Genomic DNA, 17,689 nt, shown 5'->3' with positions numbered 1-17,689 from the left:
ATGCAATGAAAATGCAATTTTAAATATGGTCAAATGGAGAACTTTATATTTAAGATTTCTTGCTATCCATTTTATGCATGCCTTTTTGTGTACTTTCTACAGGGAAATTAACAGTCCTTCAATTTATTATTGCAGGATAATTTATTGATTATCCTGCAATGACTATGTGTTGGGATCTTATTCCTTCTCTCCAAAATGTATACACAAACACTAAAAAAAACAGCTGCTTAAGATTTATTTGATAATCAAATGATTCTAAACTACTGAAAGCGTTAGGATTTTAAAAAATGTATTCTCAATAAACAGAACGATCTGAAAATGGCAGTTTGTAATCTAAAACAAGAACAAGAACAACTGAAGTCCAGGATTACAGAGTCTCCAGAGAAACTGACTAATTGCAGGGAACGGATGAAGCAGGCACAGCAGAAGATTAAAAAAGACAAGGTGAATCTTAATATTAAGGGCATTTTCATTTTCTTTTCTAAGCTATCATAGCAATTACAATTGATAACAAATCAATATTTGTCAGATTTGTCTCCCATACTTCAGTTTCTATGGATTCATAAATTAAGTTAAATCCATAAGAATATACATGTTTCAATATTAATGCAGTTGATGGTATCTTACATATTTGTAATAATGAAAGCCAGTGAAAAAGTATCATTAGTGCAAAATTTGGCAACTATCTCAACTTTGTTCTAGCTTTTCTGTATCTACAGAAATATTTAAATACCTGTCTTCGCAGTCATTCAGATGTACTTCAGGATTAATATTGTTCCCGATGTATTTAGCTCTTCATCATTTGAAGCAATTTATTTCTAGCTCAGATAACTCCATCAAAGAAACTGTTGTGAAAACAGGTTTGAAGCAGTAATGCCACAGGTATTACACAGCAGACTGCTCTCTGTTGTCAAGATCTCTTACGTCCTGACTCAGGTTCTTTTCTTTTTCTTTTGCTTGAGCAAAATGCTTAAGCACCAGAATGCCCCACTACTATTTCAACAAATTTTAGAAATTGAGCAACAGTGTAATTTTGCTCTTTCAAGTGAATGTTTGAGGTTTGTCATTTTTAATTTCTCTAGTATTTGTGGAGCATAATGATTACCATTCTTGTGATATAAAAAGAGTTAAAAAATAGACAGGTATATATAGATATTTCTTACCTCAGAAATACACAGAGGCCCTTGCTTTAATCAATTGTTAGTTTCACCCTGATGGGTACCAATAGAGCCTAATATAGTGCCAATTAGTTTGCCCACTTTTGATCAGCAGCAAATTTGCAGCTGATTTAATAACAAAATTTATAAATCAAACAATTAAGGCAGATATAAGGTTCAGACTGAACAGTTTGCGCACAGGATCTGGGAGAAATACAGAATACAGTGGTACCTCTACCTAAGAACGCCTCTACTTACGAACTTTTCTAGATAAGAACCAGGTGTTCAAGATTTTTTTGCCTCTTCTCAAAAACCATTTTCCCCTTACAAACCTGATCCTCCAAAACTAACCGGAAAAGGTAGGGAAAAGCCTCCATGGGGCCTCTCTAGGAATCTGGGAGGAAACAGGGCTGGAAAAGGCGGGGAGAAGCCTCCTTGGGGCCTCTCTAGGAATCTCCTGGGAGGAAACGGCCTCCACCTTCCCTGTGGTTTCCCCAATCGCATTATTTGCTTTTACATTGATTCCTTTGGGAAAAATTGCTTCTTCTTACAAACCTTTCTACTGAAGAACCTGGTCATGGAACAAATTAAGTTCATAAATAGAGGTACCACTGTAGGTGAAATCTTTCCTTGAAGCCAGGGTGTAGACAATTCCATTTAAAGTAGAAAATGGGTCTAGAGTTGTAGTTGTAAACATCAAGCGTAGAACTAGAAGGTGGGATGCCAGTGATAGGTATATCTGGCGGGATGTGGGGTAGAAAGACACTAACTGAGAAGAAAGTTGTTATATCATGAAGATAAATAATGGCCTGCCCAGGAGGCAGATGTGTATCTTGTGCTGCACAGAAATGTTATTGAACCTCTAGAGAAAAAACTGGAAAAATGTTTTGTTTTTTTCCCCTTGCTATTTAGCCTAACCAAATTGAAAAAAAGAATTATAAAGTATCAATAATTGAGATGAGAAATGTTATTTGGTATCTGAAAATTCATTATATCAAAAATAAGATAACCTGTAACATGGTAGAAAACTATATGACAAAATAAAAGATTGAAGAAGGGAATTGCTGGTGATTATAGTGCTTTGGATTTAGAAAACAAGACTGTTTAGACAGTTTCATGTAGGTATATTATGAATGTTGCATCCATACCAATCTTCTAAATTCTGATTTCTTTTATTATAAAGCAAGAAGTAATTGAGAAGTATGAATCTTATAGAGACTTGGTAGAGATGTTTCCATCGTGTCAACAGGAGGTCCAACTTTATGGAAAGAAAATGCAAACACAAGGAGCAAATATGGATAAGCTATCAAATATATTGGCCCAGGTTTGTGCTATTCAAATATAGTATTGATTGAATTTGTTGATAAAATATTTTGAGGTACTTATTCTTAGTAGAATATAGTCTGAAAGAAATTGTGGATTCAGCATAGTGTTAGCAGAGGGCTCATAAAGGAAATAGGACCTTTTTTGCTTCCTTGTTTCAAAGTAAGCATGGGCATGAATACAGAGAGACAAAAATGCATATTTACTGAAGTTTGCCAAGTTTCTCTTCAAATTAGAGGGAAGTAATGGAAATCCATTACCTAGTCCTATTGTTCTCAATTTATATTAAATCTCAATTGGGAAAAACCTATAGTCCTCTAGGAAATGAATTGGAAGACAAAATCATATTTAAGATACATTGAGGCAGAGTAAATTTTTGCCCCAGTTTTACTAGCAGCAACCCATCCAAACAAACTCTTAGCAAGGTAATTGAAAATATCCCACAGTGTCATATTGAATAAATAGCTCATTTACCAATCTCATTTATTTAAGAACCTATAATAGAAGAACTCTAAAAAAAGGTTTGAAAAGCAGTTTTCATAACCTTGGGGAAACAATAATGAATATCTATATATATACAGTGGTACCTCATGATACGAACACCTCGTCTTACGAACAACCCGAGATACGAACCTGGGGTTCAGAAAAATTTTGCCTCTTCTTACGAACTTTTTTCTTCTTACGAGCCTCCGCCGCCGCCAAGAAGCCCCGCCGCCCGGCTATCACCTTTTAAAACAGCTGGGGGGCTTCCCAGCGTCTTACTAAACCCGAACGCCAAACCCGAACTTCCGGGTTCGGCATTGGGAGGCCTCCGAGAAGCCCCCCAGCTGTTTTAAAAGGTGACAGCCGGGCGGCGGGGCTTCCCAGCAGCCTCCCAAACCCCGAACCCGGACGTTCGGCAAAAGTTCGGGGTTCGGGAGGCTGCAGGGAAGCCCCGCAGCCTGGCTGTCACTTTTTAAAACAGCCGGGAGGCTTCCCAGCAGCCTCCTGAACCCGAATGCCAAACCCGAATGGCAAACCCTCCACGCACTTCGCCCTGAATGCCTCCTGGCTCAAGGCGGCGGCGGCAGACCGCCTTTGGGTTTTCGGCTCGGGGGGAGCAGGAGGACCTTCCTAACTCCCTACCCCCGAGCCGAAAACCCAAAGGCGGTCTGCCGCCGCCGCCTTGAGCCAGGAGGCATTCAGGGCATGGAGGAATGGGAAGCTCAAACGCCGGCGACTTCAGCTTCCCATTCCTCTATGCACTTCGCCCTGAATGCCTCCTGGCTCAAGCCGGCGGCAGCAGACCGCCTTTGGGTCCCGATCCTCCTAGCCCTTTGCCTGTGTCCGGCACAAGCTGCCTCCCGAGCGTTCTTGCCCAGCGGGAGGTGTCTGACACCCCCCACCCCAGTGCTTCCCCTCCCGCTGGCCAAGAGCACTCGGGCAGCAGCTTCTGCCGGACACAGGCAAGGGGCTAGGAGGATCGGGAGGATTAAGTCTCCTACAGCGGCTGCTGCAGCGGAAACCTTTGCGTTTTTGGCTGGGGGAGTTGAAGCGCTGGGGTGGGGGGTGTCAGTCCGACCCTCCTGTCTCCCCCCTAGAGCCAAAAGCCCAAAGGTCCCCACCACAGCACCCGCTGCAGGAGACTTAAGCCTCCCCATCCTCCTCGCACATGGACGGCAGAACTGCCTCCCGAGCTCTCTTGCCCGGCGGGAGGTGAAGAGCTGGAGTGGGGGGTGTCCGACACCCCCACCCCAGTGCTTCCCCTCCCGCTGGCCAAGAGCACTTGGGCAGCAGCATCTGCCGAACACAGGCAAGGGGCTAGGAGGATCGGGAGGATTAAGTCTCCTACAGCGGCTGCTGCGGCGGAGACCTTTGTGTTTTTGGCTGGGGGAGTTGAAGCGCTGGGGTGGGGGTGTCAGGACAGCCCTCCTGCCTCTCCCAGCCAAAACCCCAAATGTCTCTGCCACTGCAGCCGCTGCAGGAGGCTTCCCCGCCCCTCACCCATGGCCGGCAGGACTGCTTCCCAAGTGCTCTTGCCCGGCGGGAGGCGAAGCAGTGGGGTGGGGGGGTGTCAGGACACCTCCCACCCCAGCGCTTCGCATCCCGCCGGCCAAGAGCACTCGAGCAGCAGCTTCTGCTGGACCCGGGCAATGAGCAGGACAGAAGGGCAGGGAGAATCAGGAGGTTTAAGCCTCCTTTGGCAGCTGGGGGCTGCCCGGCTTTGTGTTTTTGGCTGGGGGGGAGGCAGGAGGGCCGGCCTGGCACCCCCCACCCCAGCACTTCGCCTCCCGCCAGGCAAGAGAGCTCGGGAGGCAGCTTCTGCCAGCTTTTCTCCCTTAGGTGGACCGCCTCTCGAGAAAGAAAAGGAAGGAAGGAAAAAGAAAGAAAGAAAGAAGTTAGGAAGGAAGGAAGGCAGAAAGATGGTAGGAAGGAAGGAAGGCAGACAGAGAAAGAAAGTGGGCAGAGAAGAAGGAAGAAAGAATTAAGGAAGGAAAGAGACAGAAAGAAAATGCCAGACCGTAAATTGCCTGCGATTTCGAGGAGGGAAAGGAGAAAGCGAAAGTGGAGAGAGAATCAGGTCACCCGGGCGACTGACTTTGCATTGCAGAGCTTTGCATGGAGATAGAGAAAGGGGGTGGGGGAACACATAGCCACTTTTTCAGTTGCAAAGACTGATTTGATTGCTTGATTGTCATTTGAGGGAACTCCCTTCCCAGCCCCCCCCCCTCTCCGTCTTCCCAGAGCAGTCCGAAGTAGAAAGCAGGAGGAGGAGGTGTGTGGATTCCGCCTGGCTCGGGGATCATGGGAGCCTCCGAATCAAAAGCGACCGCCAGGAGGGCTGGGTGCTGGCCAAGCCAAGTTTCCCAGCTGGCTGCTGTGGAGGTGAGGGGAGCGCGGCATCAGGAGCTTCTCCCCGAGCTTCTCCCCACCGATCGGAAGGGCAAGGACACTGTGGGGAGAAACTCCTGACGCCCTCCTTGCCACCACAGCAGCTTCTGCTGGCTGGGAAGCTTGGCTTTGTACGAAGCTTGGGGGAGCAGGAGGGGCATCCGGACCTGGAGAATTGACACCTCCCCCAGCGCTTCATAGCAGAAAACTTTCAAGGAGGGTGGGAGCGCCGCCAGTTGACAAGTCGCAAGGCAGCTTCCCTCACATGTCAATGCACCCACGAGGCTTCCTCCAGGCAGCCTGTGCTGTCTCCCCCCCCCCCTCCACCCGCCCCCCGAACAAGGATCCGAATGCCGGCAGCAATGAGGCAAAAGGGGTGAATTTTGGGCTTGCACGCATTAATCGATTTTCCATTGATTCCTATGGGAAACATTGTTTCATCTTACGAACTTTTCACCTTACGAACCTCCTCCTGGAACCAATTACGTTCATAAGATGAGGTATCACTGTATAATTGTTTTTTCTTTGCAAGAATATTATGTAAATATTTCACCTTCCAAAAGCTTTTTTTCCCCAAAATAAATTTGCTTACTAAATGTGGATTGCTCAAATGTTGCATTTGTTTAAGCTCTATAGCATTTGAAATAGTATTTTCACTAACTAATGACATGCATTCTAAAACACTTGTTTTTCAGATCAGAACATTAGAAGACCAGATTGAGAATAGCAAAAGTGGATTCAATAATGCTAAAACGGAAGAAATGTCATTAAAGAGATTAGTCACAGTTAAACGTGAAAAACTTGCTGCTGTTGAAATCAAACTTAAAAAGATATATGAGAATACTGAGCTGCAGAAACAGGCGATAACTGAGTATGAATACTGGCGTTTAGATTGTTTAATTCTGCTTAATCTGCCACCACTTTTGATGCAATGCAAAATTAGCAATTTGAAGAAAGCACACTAAAATGTACTGCTTTCTGGTAAATTGGTTTATTCTTCAAGACACAACTTCAATATAGTTTGAACTTCATGATGCTTTTCTCTCCTTTAGCTCTCTGAGAAGAGTAACAGTGTAACATGAAAAGTAACTTCATGTTCAGTGTAACATGAAAAGTAACTTCATGACAGTAATTTTAATAAAAACTATTTGGCATTCCTGAATCATTCATAATTTCACTGTAATTTTTCTCATTATCAAACACCTTGGGAAATTGGGATTTGGATCCCAAAAGAATGCAAGCAAAATGGGAAATTATGCTTCATCCTAGACAGTTTTGTCATATTTGCAACAGAAGGTAGTACTGTGTTCAGATAACATTTTTAAGATACTAAAAAGCTTTATTGCCACAAGGTAGTTCAAGGAGTTGTTCAGAAAGATATGGATTTGTTATGCAAAAATATTCTACACCATTTTCTTTTTTCTTCACTATACAGAGTGAAGTAGAAGGAACTACAGTATTTTATTTTCCAGTTCTGTCAGCTTTTGAGAATTAGGGCTAATTGATGTTTCCCAAATCCCTATCTCAAATTACATAGAAGGAATGGAACTTGGTAGGAGTGCCTTCAACCATTAAGCAACAAACCATAACGTCCCAACTTTTTAATTTTTATGACCCACTTCTGCTTAAAAATCTTAATTAAATCTTAATTTGTGGATGGTGCTTCTAAATAGTAAAAATATTTTCTAGATGCTGCAATAAATTTCAAGAGAAGAGAGGAGCTGTCTGTGAAAAACTGACAGTAACGGACACAGAAATCATGCAACTCAAAGGAGCCATTCAACAGCTCAGTGACAATGTTAGGAAAGAGAAGGTGAAAGAGAAGGTGAGTGAGTGCAGCAGACACTCCTGCTGATGTGGTTTTTGTTAAAAGTTCCTTCAGGCATGTTATCCAGCCTGCTAAGCGTTTATGTATAGGGCTGTATATTCATTGGCTTTGCTCCCTCCAGACATTGAGACTGAGTATGCCAGTCCTTCCAAGTGTGCAGTTATCATCTGAGTAACATTGGCCAGCCTTATCAAGGCATTCATTTGCTGAACGCTTAGCATAATAGCCAAATGTGATTTAAACAGCACAGCAATTAAAAAAAAACATTCATCAACTTATCCAGAAAGTTGGCATTATTGAATTTTGATACTGCAGAGTATATATATTCCTACCATATACTGTATGTATATATATCTATATGCATAATTAAATATTCTGAGCCAATTCTATGATGAAGCTGATATTCTGGTTATAAGTAAGTAATTCCAGTAGGAAATGTTTAAATGTAAAAGGAAAATATTTTCAGTCAAATTGTTAGCAACCCCAGTACAGTTTTCCATTTACAGATCAACACTAGAATGATACACCGTGTAGTAATAGCTGGTGTTTTAAGTTTTCACAATCCATCAACAGCCAGTCCTTAAATGGCTCTGGAACAAAGGTAGAAAAAGTGTTGCACAAGACTTCATGTGGCATCAGCATTCCATTTCTTTACCCTGGAGGTACAGATAAAATAAGAGTTGAACACTTTGCACAGTTCTATTTGCATTTTTTTGTGTAGCTAGGAAAGTTTGACGAGAGCAAATATGTGCAGGATGACCTGCAATTGCTTTAACAAACCCATTTTGCCACATAAAACTCCTTGGCAGCCCTCAGCCAAAATGTACCTTGAGTAGGGTTTTCCTTGCGAAGTTATATGGATGAGAAGAGATTCTGAACACTTTCATCCCAAACATTCTTTAAACCAATAAAAGAGGTTTGATAGGTTTACCAAGTGTCTGTTCATTGTATTTAACAATGAAAATAGATTAGATTAGATTAGATTAGATTAACAGGATTATATTCTGTAAATTGCCTTAAGTTGCCATGGGTGAATAGGTGGCAATATAAATTTAATAGTAAATAAATTTAATAATAAACAGAGAAAGTAGAGTTGCTTAACTCATTCTTTGCAATGAAATTCGAAAAATTAGAATATCATGCAAATGTTCATTTATTTCAGTAATGTAACTTAAAAGGTGAAACTTAATAATAATAATAATAATAATAATAATAATAATAATAATAATAATAATAATAATTTATTACATTTGTATGCCGCCCCTGTATAGTATGTATGCATGCTATGAGAGATACTCAACATGCGAAGCAAGATAGTTCAAGCCGTGATTTGTCATAATTGTGATAATTATTGGGTACAGCTCATGAAAACCCCAAATCCCCCATCACAGAAAATTGGAAGGATTGAACAATATTGGACCTCTGAAAAGTATTTTATTTTATTTATTTATTTATTTATTTATTTTTATTTATTTATTTATTTATTTATTTATTTATTTGTTTATTATTAGAATTGAAAGGGACCCTGCAGGTCATCAAGTCCAACCCCCTGCTCAAGCAGGAAACCCTACACCACCCCAACCAGATGGCAGTCCAATTTTCTTTTGAATGTATCAAATGATGGGGCGTTCACAATCTCTGCTGGCAGACTGTTCCACTGGTTGATCGCTTTCACCGTCAGAAAGTTCTTATTTCCAGGTTGAATCTCTCCTTGGTCAGTTTCCATCCATTGCTCCTCATCTGGCCTTCTGGTGCTCTGGAAAATAGTGTACCCCCTCCTCTCTATGGCAACTCCTCAAATATCTGTTTACTGCTATCATGTCCCCTCTGGCCCTCCTTTTTCCTAAACTATCCATGCCCAGTTCCAGAAACCTCTCTTTGTATGTCTTGGTTTCCAGTCCCTTTATCATTTTAGTTGCTCTTTTCTGTAGTTTTTGTAGTTTCAATGTCTTTTTTGTAGTGGGGTGGCCAAAATTGAATGCAGTACTCTAGGTGTGGTCTGACTAGGGCATTATAGAGTGGTATTAGTACCTCCTTAGTCTTGTAGTGTATCCCCCTGTTGATGCAGTTTAAGATTGTGTTGGCTTTTTTAGCTGCCGCTGCACATTGCTGGCTCATATTTAGTTGGTTATCCACCAAACCTCCAAGATTTCTTTCACAGTCACTGCTGTTAAGTGTGGTTCCTCCAATGCACTGCTACAGAGAATCCAACGTGGGTAATACTTAAGCCTGATTGGCTAGGGACTGAATTAAATGAAAATAATTATTAGCTCTGCCCTATAGCCTCCCAGAACAGCTCAGTCTTAAAAACTCAGTCATAGAATAGGGACTAGAGTTTTCATTCTCTCATTTTGTATAAGTTTGTTTAACTAATAATAAGTAATAACTAACGTTTTTTCTCTTTTTCCTCTTTTCTACAGATCCTGACAGAGAGGTTGAACACCAGGTCTCTGCCCTTCGAGGGTATAGCCTGCGCCTTCTTTACCTCCTCAGGGCCTCTGCTCTCAGCGAGCACTGCCCAGAGGTCTCACTATCGCCTAGGCAGGTCCCTGGCCTCAGTGGCCATACCCCTGGGGGCCTAGCGTCAGAACCCAGGACTATACATCCCTTGGGGATGCCGGGGAAGAACTTGCCATCGCAGAGGCACCCCCCACCCCCCGATGTGACCTTACCCGAATCGGGAAGCGCGCAGGGAAAGCGCAACCCAGCCTCTCCTCAGCTGACGGACGCCTTTGAAGAGCCGCTGGCCAAGCCGCGGCGAGCGCCCGGGAAGGGGGGGGGAAATCAAGCAGCAGCGAGGAGCGACGATTCAGGCGGCGTCCAAGCGCAGGCAGGGCCGCCTCACAGCTGATGGGCGCTTCCTTGAAGAGCTGGCGGCGGCTGCGGCGATCACCTATCGATCCAGAAAGCCGTACTAGAAGCATAGGCAGTGAGGCAGCCGCCTCACAGCTGACGGGCGCTCTTTGAGCAGCTGCCGACAGTCGTGGCGAGCACCCGTCTAAGGCAATCGAGTACCCTGCCGGGTACGCCGAAGCAGCCATTTTCAGACCCGGTAACCCGGTCATTTGGTGCCAAAATTGCATCCACCATTTTGGGGCAGCAGGAAGCTACAGAAGCCCCCAGGGACACGCCCCCTCTTGTTAGCTGCCGGTGGCCATTTTCCAGTGCTTGCCATGAGCTACAGAGACCAGATCAGTTTGTCTGCGGCCATTGGAGTTTCCCAGTAGGAGATTGTGCTGCTGTATTACAGGATCTATCCGGCCTGTGAGTAAGGGACATTATGTCTGACCCTTCAGGGAGTGCCTCCTCTGACAATTTAGCAATGAGGGAGGACTCCTCAAGACCTTCTGAAAAGGGGCCTTCCTCTAAATCTAGGCCCAAGAGTTCCTCCTCAGGCCTCAAAGAAGCTGAAAAGAGGATTAAGGCCCTGGAGGCCCAGCTAGAGGCCGCTCAGAAGCAGGCCTCACTGATTTCTTCTCCCACTCTTCCACCATCAGCCTTGGCACGTCCAGCCTTACCTGCATGGTTCCCAGCCAACTCACCAGAGGCACAAATGGGCCCAGCGGTTTCGATACACAGTGTAGATCTATCTCCAGACCGTCATATACCACCAGGCCAATCTTCTGAAATGCCCTTTAGGAACGAATTCCCAGTGGCCTCTTCTCAACAGTGGTTCCAGCAGACCCAACCTCTTGCTGGTCCTGAATATCCTACAGCCACCTTCATGCCATCTGCAGCGGGCCTGCGCTCAAATGACACGTGGCAGAACATGCCCCCCTCGTTTCAGGATATGCTAACCAACGCATATTCCCAAGGGTTGGTGTTTGGCTCTCAACAAAGAACAGGTCCCATGCCAACTAGACCTTCTAGAAGGGATCTTTGGTCAGCACCTGCATCCTCGCTGCAGGACTCCATGATGGAAGAGGAGGATCTTGATAGCGACTAAGCTCCTGAGTTGTCTGAGGATGAGAGCCCACCCTCAGAGCAGCCAGTATCCACATCTCTTTTCAAGCCAGTGCTATTTGATGTACTTTTATAGAAAGTAAACAAATCACCGAAATAGGAGGCTCCACCAAACCAGCAGAGGCAGCAGCTGGTCGCAAGCCAGCGGCCTGATTATTTTCAGAACCAGCGAAGGAATCAAGCCACATCCCGTCATCCGAAATATTTATGGAAACGGTCAAGCGCCCATGGTAGCATCCAGCAGCCGCATAAGGCCCTTCCTCAATGGAACGTAAGTTTTATACCTTCGATCCTGAGATCAAGGATCTACTGTTATTCCCAACCATCGACCAACTGGTGACGAGCCTCGTCTCAAATGGGGTGGTTCCATCAGAGCTGACTGAAGGTTTGAAGCTGGACAATCGAAGGGCTGAAACTCTGTTTTGCAAGACTCATTAGATGGCCTCCTGGTAACTAAGGGCAGCCTTGGCTGCATCATTTTTCAATAGAGCCTGCATCCTCTGGCTTCAAGATATGCCGGCCAAATTAGGACCTGAGGAGGACCAACTTAGACAAGATCTCTGCAAACTAATAGTTGCTTCAGAGTTTTCAGCTGATGCCACACTGAACGCGGCTAAATTCGCATCCAGAGCATGTCTACAACACTTTCTTCTCGCCGTTTACTCTGGCTGAGAACCTGGCAGGCAGACGCCAAATCAAAATGGTGTCTGGCCTCAGCACCCTTTCAGAGAACTAAATTATTTGGGGAGTCACTTGACCTGGTCCTCATGGAGGACAAGGAGAAGCGAAAGGTGATGCCTAAGTCTACCAGACCTATGGACAGACGCCAGATGCCTTTCTACCACCGACAGCCCTATCAGCAGGACACTTCCTTGACGAACCCCCACAATGTGAGGTCGTATTAACAAGGGGGATACAACCAGGGCTCGTTCCGGACAGACAGAGGAGGATATGGTCAGCGAACAAGACAATACTAGCAGTCCAGGAAGCCCTTCAAGAATAACAATCAGAAGGGGTTCCGAGGACAGAAGTGACTGGAGACATTCCCATCGGCGGGCGGCTCCTAGCCTACTCCGAGGCGTGGGAAGCTACCACGACCAACACTTGGGCCCTCTCTACAGTATCCCAGGGACTCCGGATCAACTTCCTTTGTCATCCTCCTCAGCGCTTCCTACAATGTCCATGGACTCGCTGCCCTCAAAAGAGATCCCTCCTAGGACAGGAGGTTCATCATTTAATCGACATAGGGGCCATAGAGACAGTTCCCCAAAATCAAAGAGGACTAGGGTACTATTTGATAGTATTCATAGTACCAAAAGCCTCAGGGGGATGCAGACTGATTCTCAATTTAAAACAACTCAATCTCTACGTGAGATATTTGAGATTCAAAATGCATTCACTGCACACCATTCTGGCATCCATAAGAAAGGGTGACTGGTTGACATCCACGACCTGAAGGAGGCATACCTGCATGTGCCTGTGCATCCCGACCATCGGAAGTACCTCAGGTTCTGCATCGAGAACCAACATTACCAGTAGAGGGTGATGCCCTTCGGCTTATCTTCTGCCCTGAGGACATTCACCAAACTCAGACATTCTGACAGCATCTCTCAGGTCTCATTCTGTCCGGCTGATGGCATATTTAGATGACATTGTTATACTCTCAAAAGACCCAAACCGGGTGCGAGAGGACCGGGATCAGACTATTCAAGTATTACAGAGACAGGGGTTTACAATAAACCCACAAAAGAGTCATCTATATCCGACCAGGTGTCTTCCACACTTAGGCACGATAATAGACACTCGGACAGGAGAAGTGTTCCTGTCAGACAACCGCAAACAAAAGATCCGAGACATGGTAAGATTCCTACTCCATCAGAAACAAGTGTCTCTGGCTTTTCTGTCCCAGATATTAGGAACATTCATATCTTGCATAGACATTGTACCTTGGACTCGTCTACATGCCAGACCACTCCAGTGGTTCCTTTTGCCCTTTCAGCGGAATCGAACCAGCCACTCTACGTGCATCGTGACAGTAACCAGGGCGGTCAAACGCTCCATTCCCTGTGGCAATCAGTGGCACTTCTACGGGGTTGGTTTGTTTGTTTGTTTATTTATTTATTTATTCGATTTTTATGCCGCCCTTCTCCTTAGACTCAGGGCTGCTTACAACATGTTAGCAATAGCACTTCTTAACAGAGCCAGCCTCCGGGTTCCCCTTTCCTGGACCAGAGGGAGGTGGTCATTACCACAGACACCAGCTTTCCTGGCTGGGGGGGCACATTCCGAAGCGAGGGTGGCTCAAGGATTGTGGACAGACAAGGACCTAGTGGAGATAAACATCAATCTCTTGGAACTACGGGCTGTGTTCCTGGCCCTACAAGCCTTTCGATCATAGAGCCAGGGCAGAAACGTCTTAATACTTATGGACAATGTGACCACTCGTGCCCACACAAATCATCAGGGTGGGACGAGATCGGGCAGACTAATGCAGGAGGCAGAGGTCCTGATGACCTGGGCAGAGAGAAACCTCCTTTCCCTACAAGCAGAACATATTTCAGAAGTAGATAACGTGCAGGCCGACTGGCTCAGCAGGTCGACCCTTCACCCGGGGGAGTGGCGCCTATGTTCTAATGTGCCTTTCAGGATATTACCAACAAATTTGATATGCCACTGATGGACCTATTCGCCACTCCTCAAAATACTCAGCTTTCTCGCTTTTTCTCTCGGTTCCCGTCACCTGGAGCCTGAAGAGGTCAATGCCCTGAGAATTACATGACCAGTAGGGCTCCTCTACGCATTCCCACCAGTGAGTCTTATTTTGAGGGTAATTGCCAAGATAATATCGGAACAAGCAGAGGTTATCTTCATTGCTCCGTATTGGCCTCAGAGGCCATGGTTCGCGGACTTGATGGACTTAATGCTTTGTCCACCATGGTGCCTACCGGAACACAGAGTATCCCTCAGCCAGGGTTCCGTGCTGCATCCAGACCCCCAATGGTGGAAGCTCGCCACGTGGCAATTGAAGGGGACCGGATGAAGTGTGCAGCCTTATCCGACAAGGTAATCATGACAACACAGGCGGCTAGAAGGCCATCAACAACTCGAATATATCAAGCTACCTGGGCGGCCTTCAGCCAATTTTATTCAAGTATTCATGTGGAACCACAGTATTCATCGGTAGAGACTCTGCTGGACTTTTTACAGTCTGGACTTGATAGGGGATTAGCTCCCAACACGCTACCAAGACAGGTGCACAGGCCTTACTGAAGCCTGGTATGTGGAAAAAAAACTTTGGGAAAACACTTACGGTTTGTCGTTGTGCTGTATTTTGCACTCCGGAGAGTTCAGGAAAGCTTCCTGAAGCTCTGGAGTGCAAAAAACAGCACAACAGGCAAACTGGAAGTTTGGAAAATGCAGTTCCGGTTTGCCCATTGTGCTGTTTTTGCACTCCAGGGCTTCAGGAACCTTCCCTGAACCTTCTGGAATGCAAAAAACCCAGCATAAGGACAAAGCGGATGTGTGTCTTTCCAAACTTCCCCTTTGTCGTTAGGTGATTTTATTTTTGTCTCCAGGGCTTCAGGGAAGTTTCTCTGAAGCATCTGGAGGGTGAAATGGCCTTTACCAAGGCCGAAAATCAGCTGGCCAAGGCCGAAAATCCAGCGCGCATGCATGCTGGAGTTAACACAGGCAAAGTCTCACATGTCCTCTGATATGGCTCCACGTGCAACAGGTTCGCCATCACAGCCCTAGAAGATATATTGGATGGATTTATTTATTTATTTATTAGATTTGTAAGCTGCCCCTCTCCAGAGACTCGGAGCGGATCACAACAAGAAACACAGTACAAATCCAATACTTAAAAAGCAATTTAAAACCCTTAATATAAAAACAGTCATACATCCCAGAAAAAAACCATACATGAAGCGGGAACGACGCGGGGGAATCAATTTCCCCATGCCTGACGGCAGAAGTGGGTATTAAGGAGTTTGCAAAAGGCGAGGAGGGTGGGGGCGGTCCTAATCTCCGGAGGGAGTTGGTTCCAGAGGGTTGGGGCCACCACAGAGAAGGCTCTTCCCCAGGGTCCCGCCAGATGACATTGTTTCGTCGACGGGACCCGGAGAAGACCCACTCTGTTGGACCTAACCGGTCGCTGGGATTCGTGTAGTAGAAGGTGGTCCCGGAGATATTCTGGTCCAATGCCATGAAGGGCTTTATAGGTCATAACCAACACTTTGAATTGTGATTGGAAACTGATCGGCAACCAATGCAAACTGCAGAGTGTTGGTGTAACATGGGCATACCTGGGGAAGCCCATGATTGCTCTCGCAGCTGCATTCTTTTTTAAAAAAAATTTTTTTATTGAATTTTCAAAAAGACAAAGACATACAACACTTAACATTTAAGGAGCTACCATTGCTCCTCTTGTCGTAGAAGTCTAACTAATACAAAATTGTAAAAAATCCTAACTGTAATCAGATCAAAGCAGAAATGCCACACATGTAAGTTACATTCTTGTTAAATTTAACTCTATATTTTTAATATTAAACTTATGAATTAAATTCATTTATATTTTAAAACATTCTATGCTTATACAAAAGAAAAGAGAAAAGGAAAAAAGTTATTAGTAATACTATTTACTATTTCATTCTATATTATAATTAATTGTTAATACCATTTTTAAAATTCCACCAATCATATAATTTATCCCATATTTTATAATATTCTGTTTCAGTTTAGTCATCATATCTAGTTCTGCACATTCTATAATTTTTTTAAATACTTCAGTATCTTTTGGTATTGTTTTTTCTTTCCATTTCTGTGCAAATACTATTCGAGCCGCAACCAATATATGTATTATTAAACAATAAGTTTCTTTTTTATACTTTGTATTTGAAATACCCAATAAAAAGAGTTCAGGAGATTTTTTGATCTTCTCCTTTGTTATTTCATTTATCCAATTCTCTACTTTGTTCCAGAATATTTTTGTCTCAGAACATGTCCACCACGCGTGATAATATGTACCAATTTCTTTTTTACATTTCCAACAAATAGGCGATACAGACGGAAACATTTTAGAAATTCTATATGGTGGAAGGTGCCATCTGTAGAACATCTTAATTTGATTTTCTTTAAAGGAAATTGATTTTGTTATTTTCCAATTATACATCCATATTTTTTCCCCATGTATCTAAATTTATCTATTTGCCTAAATTTTTGCACCAACTGATCATATTGTCTTTCAATATCCAACCTATCGTTCTGTAATTTAATAAATATTTATACACATTTCCAATTGTTTTTGGTTGATTTTGAAATAATAATTTACTGAATACATTATTTTCTTTTTTTTAAATATAAATCTTTACATCTGTTTGATATCTAGAACTAATCTGCATATATTGCCACCAGTCTAAGTCAATACCTAAATCATATAATTCTTGTTTTGTTCTTAATTTAAATTGATCATCTAACAAATCCCTATATTTCCAAATATTACCTTTTTCTTTAAGATTCAGGTGTGTAATAGCTTCAATGGGTGAAACCCATTCTGGCATTACTAAAAAGTGGTTTTTCTTTATTTCATTCATACTTCTATCAATGCTTTCCTAATAATATTATTTTAAAAATATGAATGTGTTTTTAATTTATCGTACCATATAAATGCATGCCAGCCAACCATCAGATCGTGGCCTTCTAGGTTGAGCATCCTTTGATTTTCTAGGGTCAACCATTCTTTTATCCATGTCAAAGCGGTGGCGTGATAATATAGTTTCCAATTTGGGAGACCTAGGCCTCTTTCCTTACGATCTTCTAATGAATTTTGTTTTATTCTCGATTTTTTACCTTGCCAGATAATTTTTTTTATTATCTTATTTAATTCAACAAAAAAATTTGGTCCTGGGTTTATTGGAATAACTTGAAAAAGAAACAAAATTTTAGGAAGGATATTCATTTTAATTGTAGAAATTCTTCCTACCAATGATAGTTGTAAATTACTCCATATTTCTAAATCTTTTTTAACATGACTTAATAATTTTAAATAATTATCATTTTTCAAACATACAGCTTTAGAGGTCATCCATATCCCTAAATACTTCACTTTTTTTGCAATTTTCATGTTTGATAAATCTCCTAAATACTTTCTTTGTATTTCAGTCATAGTTTTTGTTAATATCTGCGTCTTTTCTTTATTTATTTTCAGTCCTGCAACTTTCCCATATTCTTCAATTGAGTTTATTAAGTTTAAAATAGATTCTATTGGGTCCTCTAAAACGAACACCACGTCATCTGCAAATGCTTGTTTTTTATAAGTTTCTTTTTTAATCTTCAATCCTTTTATTTCCTTATCTGCTCTTATTTTTATCAACAATAACTCTTCATGGGAGGGATTCCCTGTTCGGATTTGAGTTCAGGTTCAGTTTGGGTTCGTCCGAATTTTACCTTGTCTTACTCCTCGTTGTATATCTACTTTTTTGGTCTGTTCACCATTTATTATAATTTTAGCTGTTTGTTCAGAGTATATAGCATCTATTATGTTAAAAAA

The 17,689-nt window shown here is 43.1% G+C and overlaps 1 protein-coding gene across 1 annotated transcript in view; it reads left to right on the top strand.

Annotated features, from left to right (window-relative positions):
• The window catches only part of NUF2 (NUF2 component of NDC80 kinetochore complex), a 114,034-nt gene that overhangs the window by 74,965 nt on the left and 21,380 nt on the right, over positions 1-17,689 (top strand). The window contains exons 10-13 of the mRNA XM_070746823.1: positions 307-444; positions 2,341-2,481; positions 6,047-6,222; positions 7,041-7,176. Coding sequence (XP_070602924.1) covers positions 307-444; positions 2,341-2,481; positions 6,047-6,222; positions 7,041-7,176 — 591 coding nt within the window. The remainder of the gene's footprint in view (positions 1-306; positions 445-2,340; positions 2,482-6,046; positions 6,223-7,040; positions 7,177-17,689) is intronic.

The sequence above is a fragment of the Erythrolamprus reginae genome, chromosome 3 (genome assembly GCF_031021105.1).
Source record: "Erythrolamprus reginae isolate rEryReg1 chromosome 3, rEryReg1.hap1, whole genome shotgun sequence".
Classification (NCBI taxonomy): Eukaryota; Metazoa; Chordata; class Lepidosauria; order Squamata; family Dipsadidae; genus Erythrolamprus; species Erythrolamprus reginae.
Note: the sequence above shows the minus strand (reverse complement) of the source record. Positions and strands in the feature narration are given on the sequence as shown.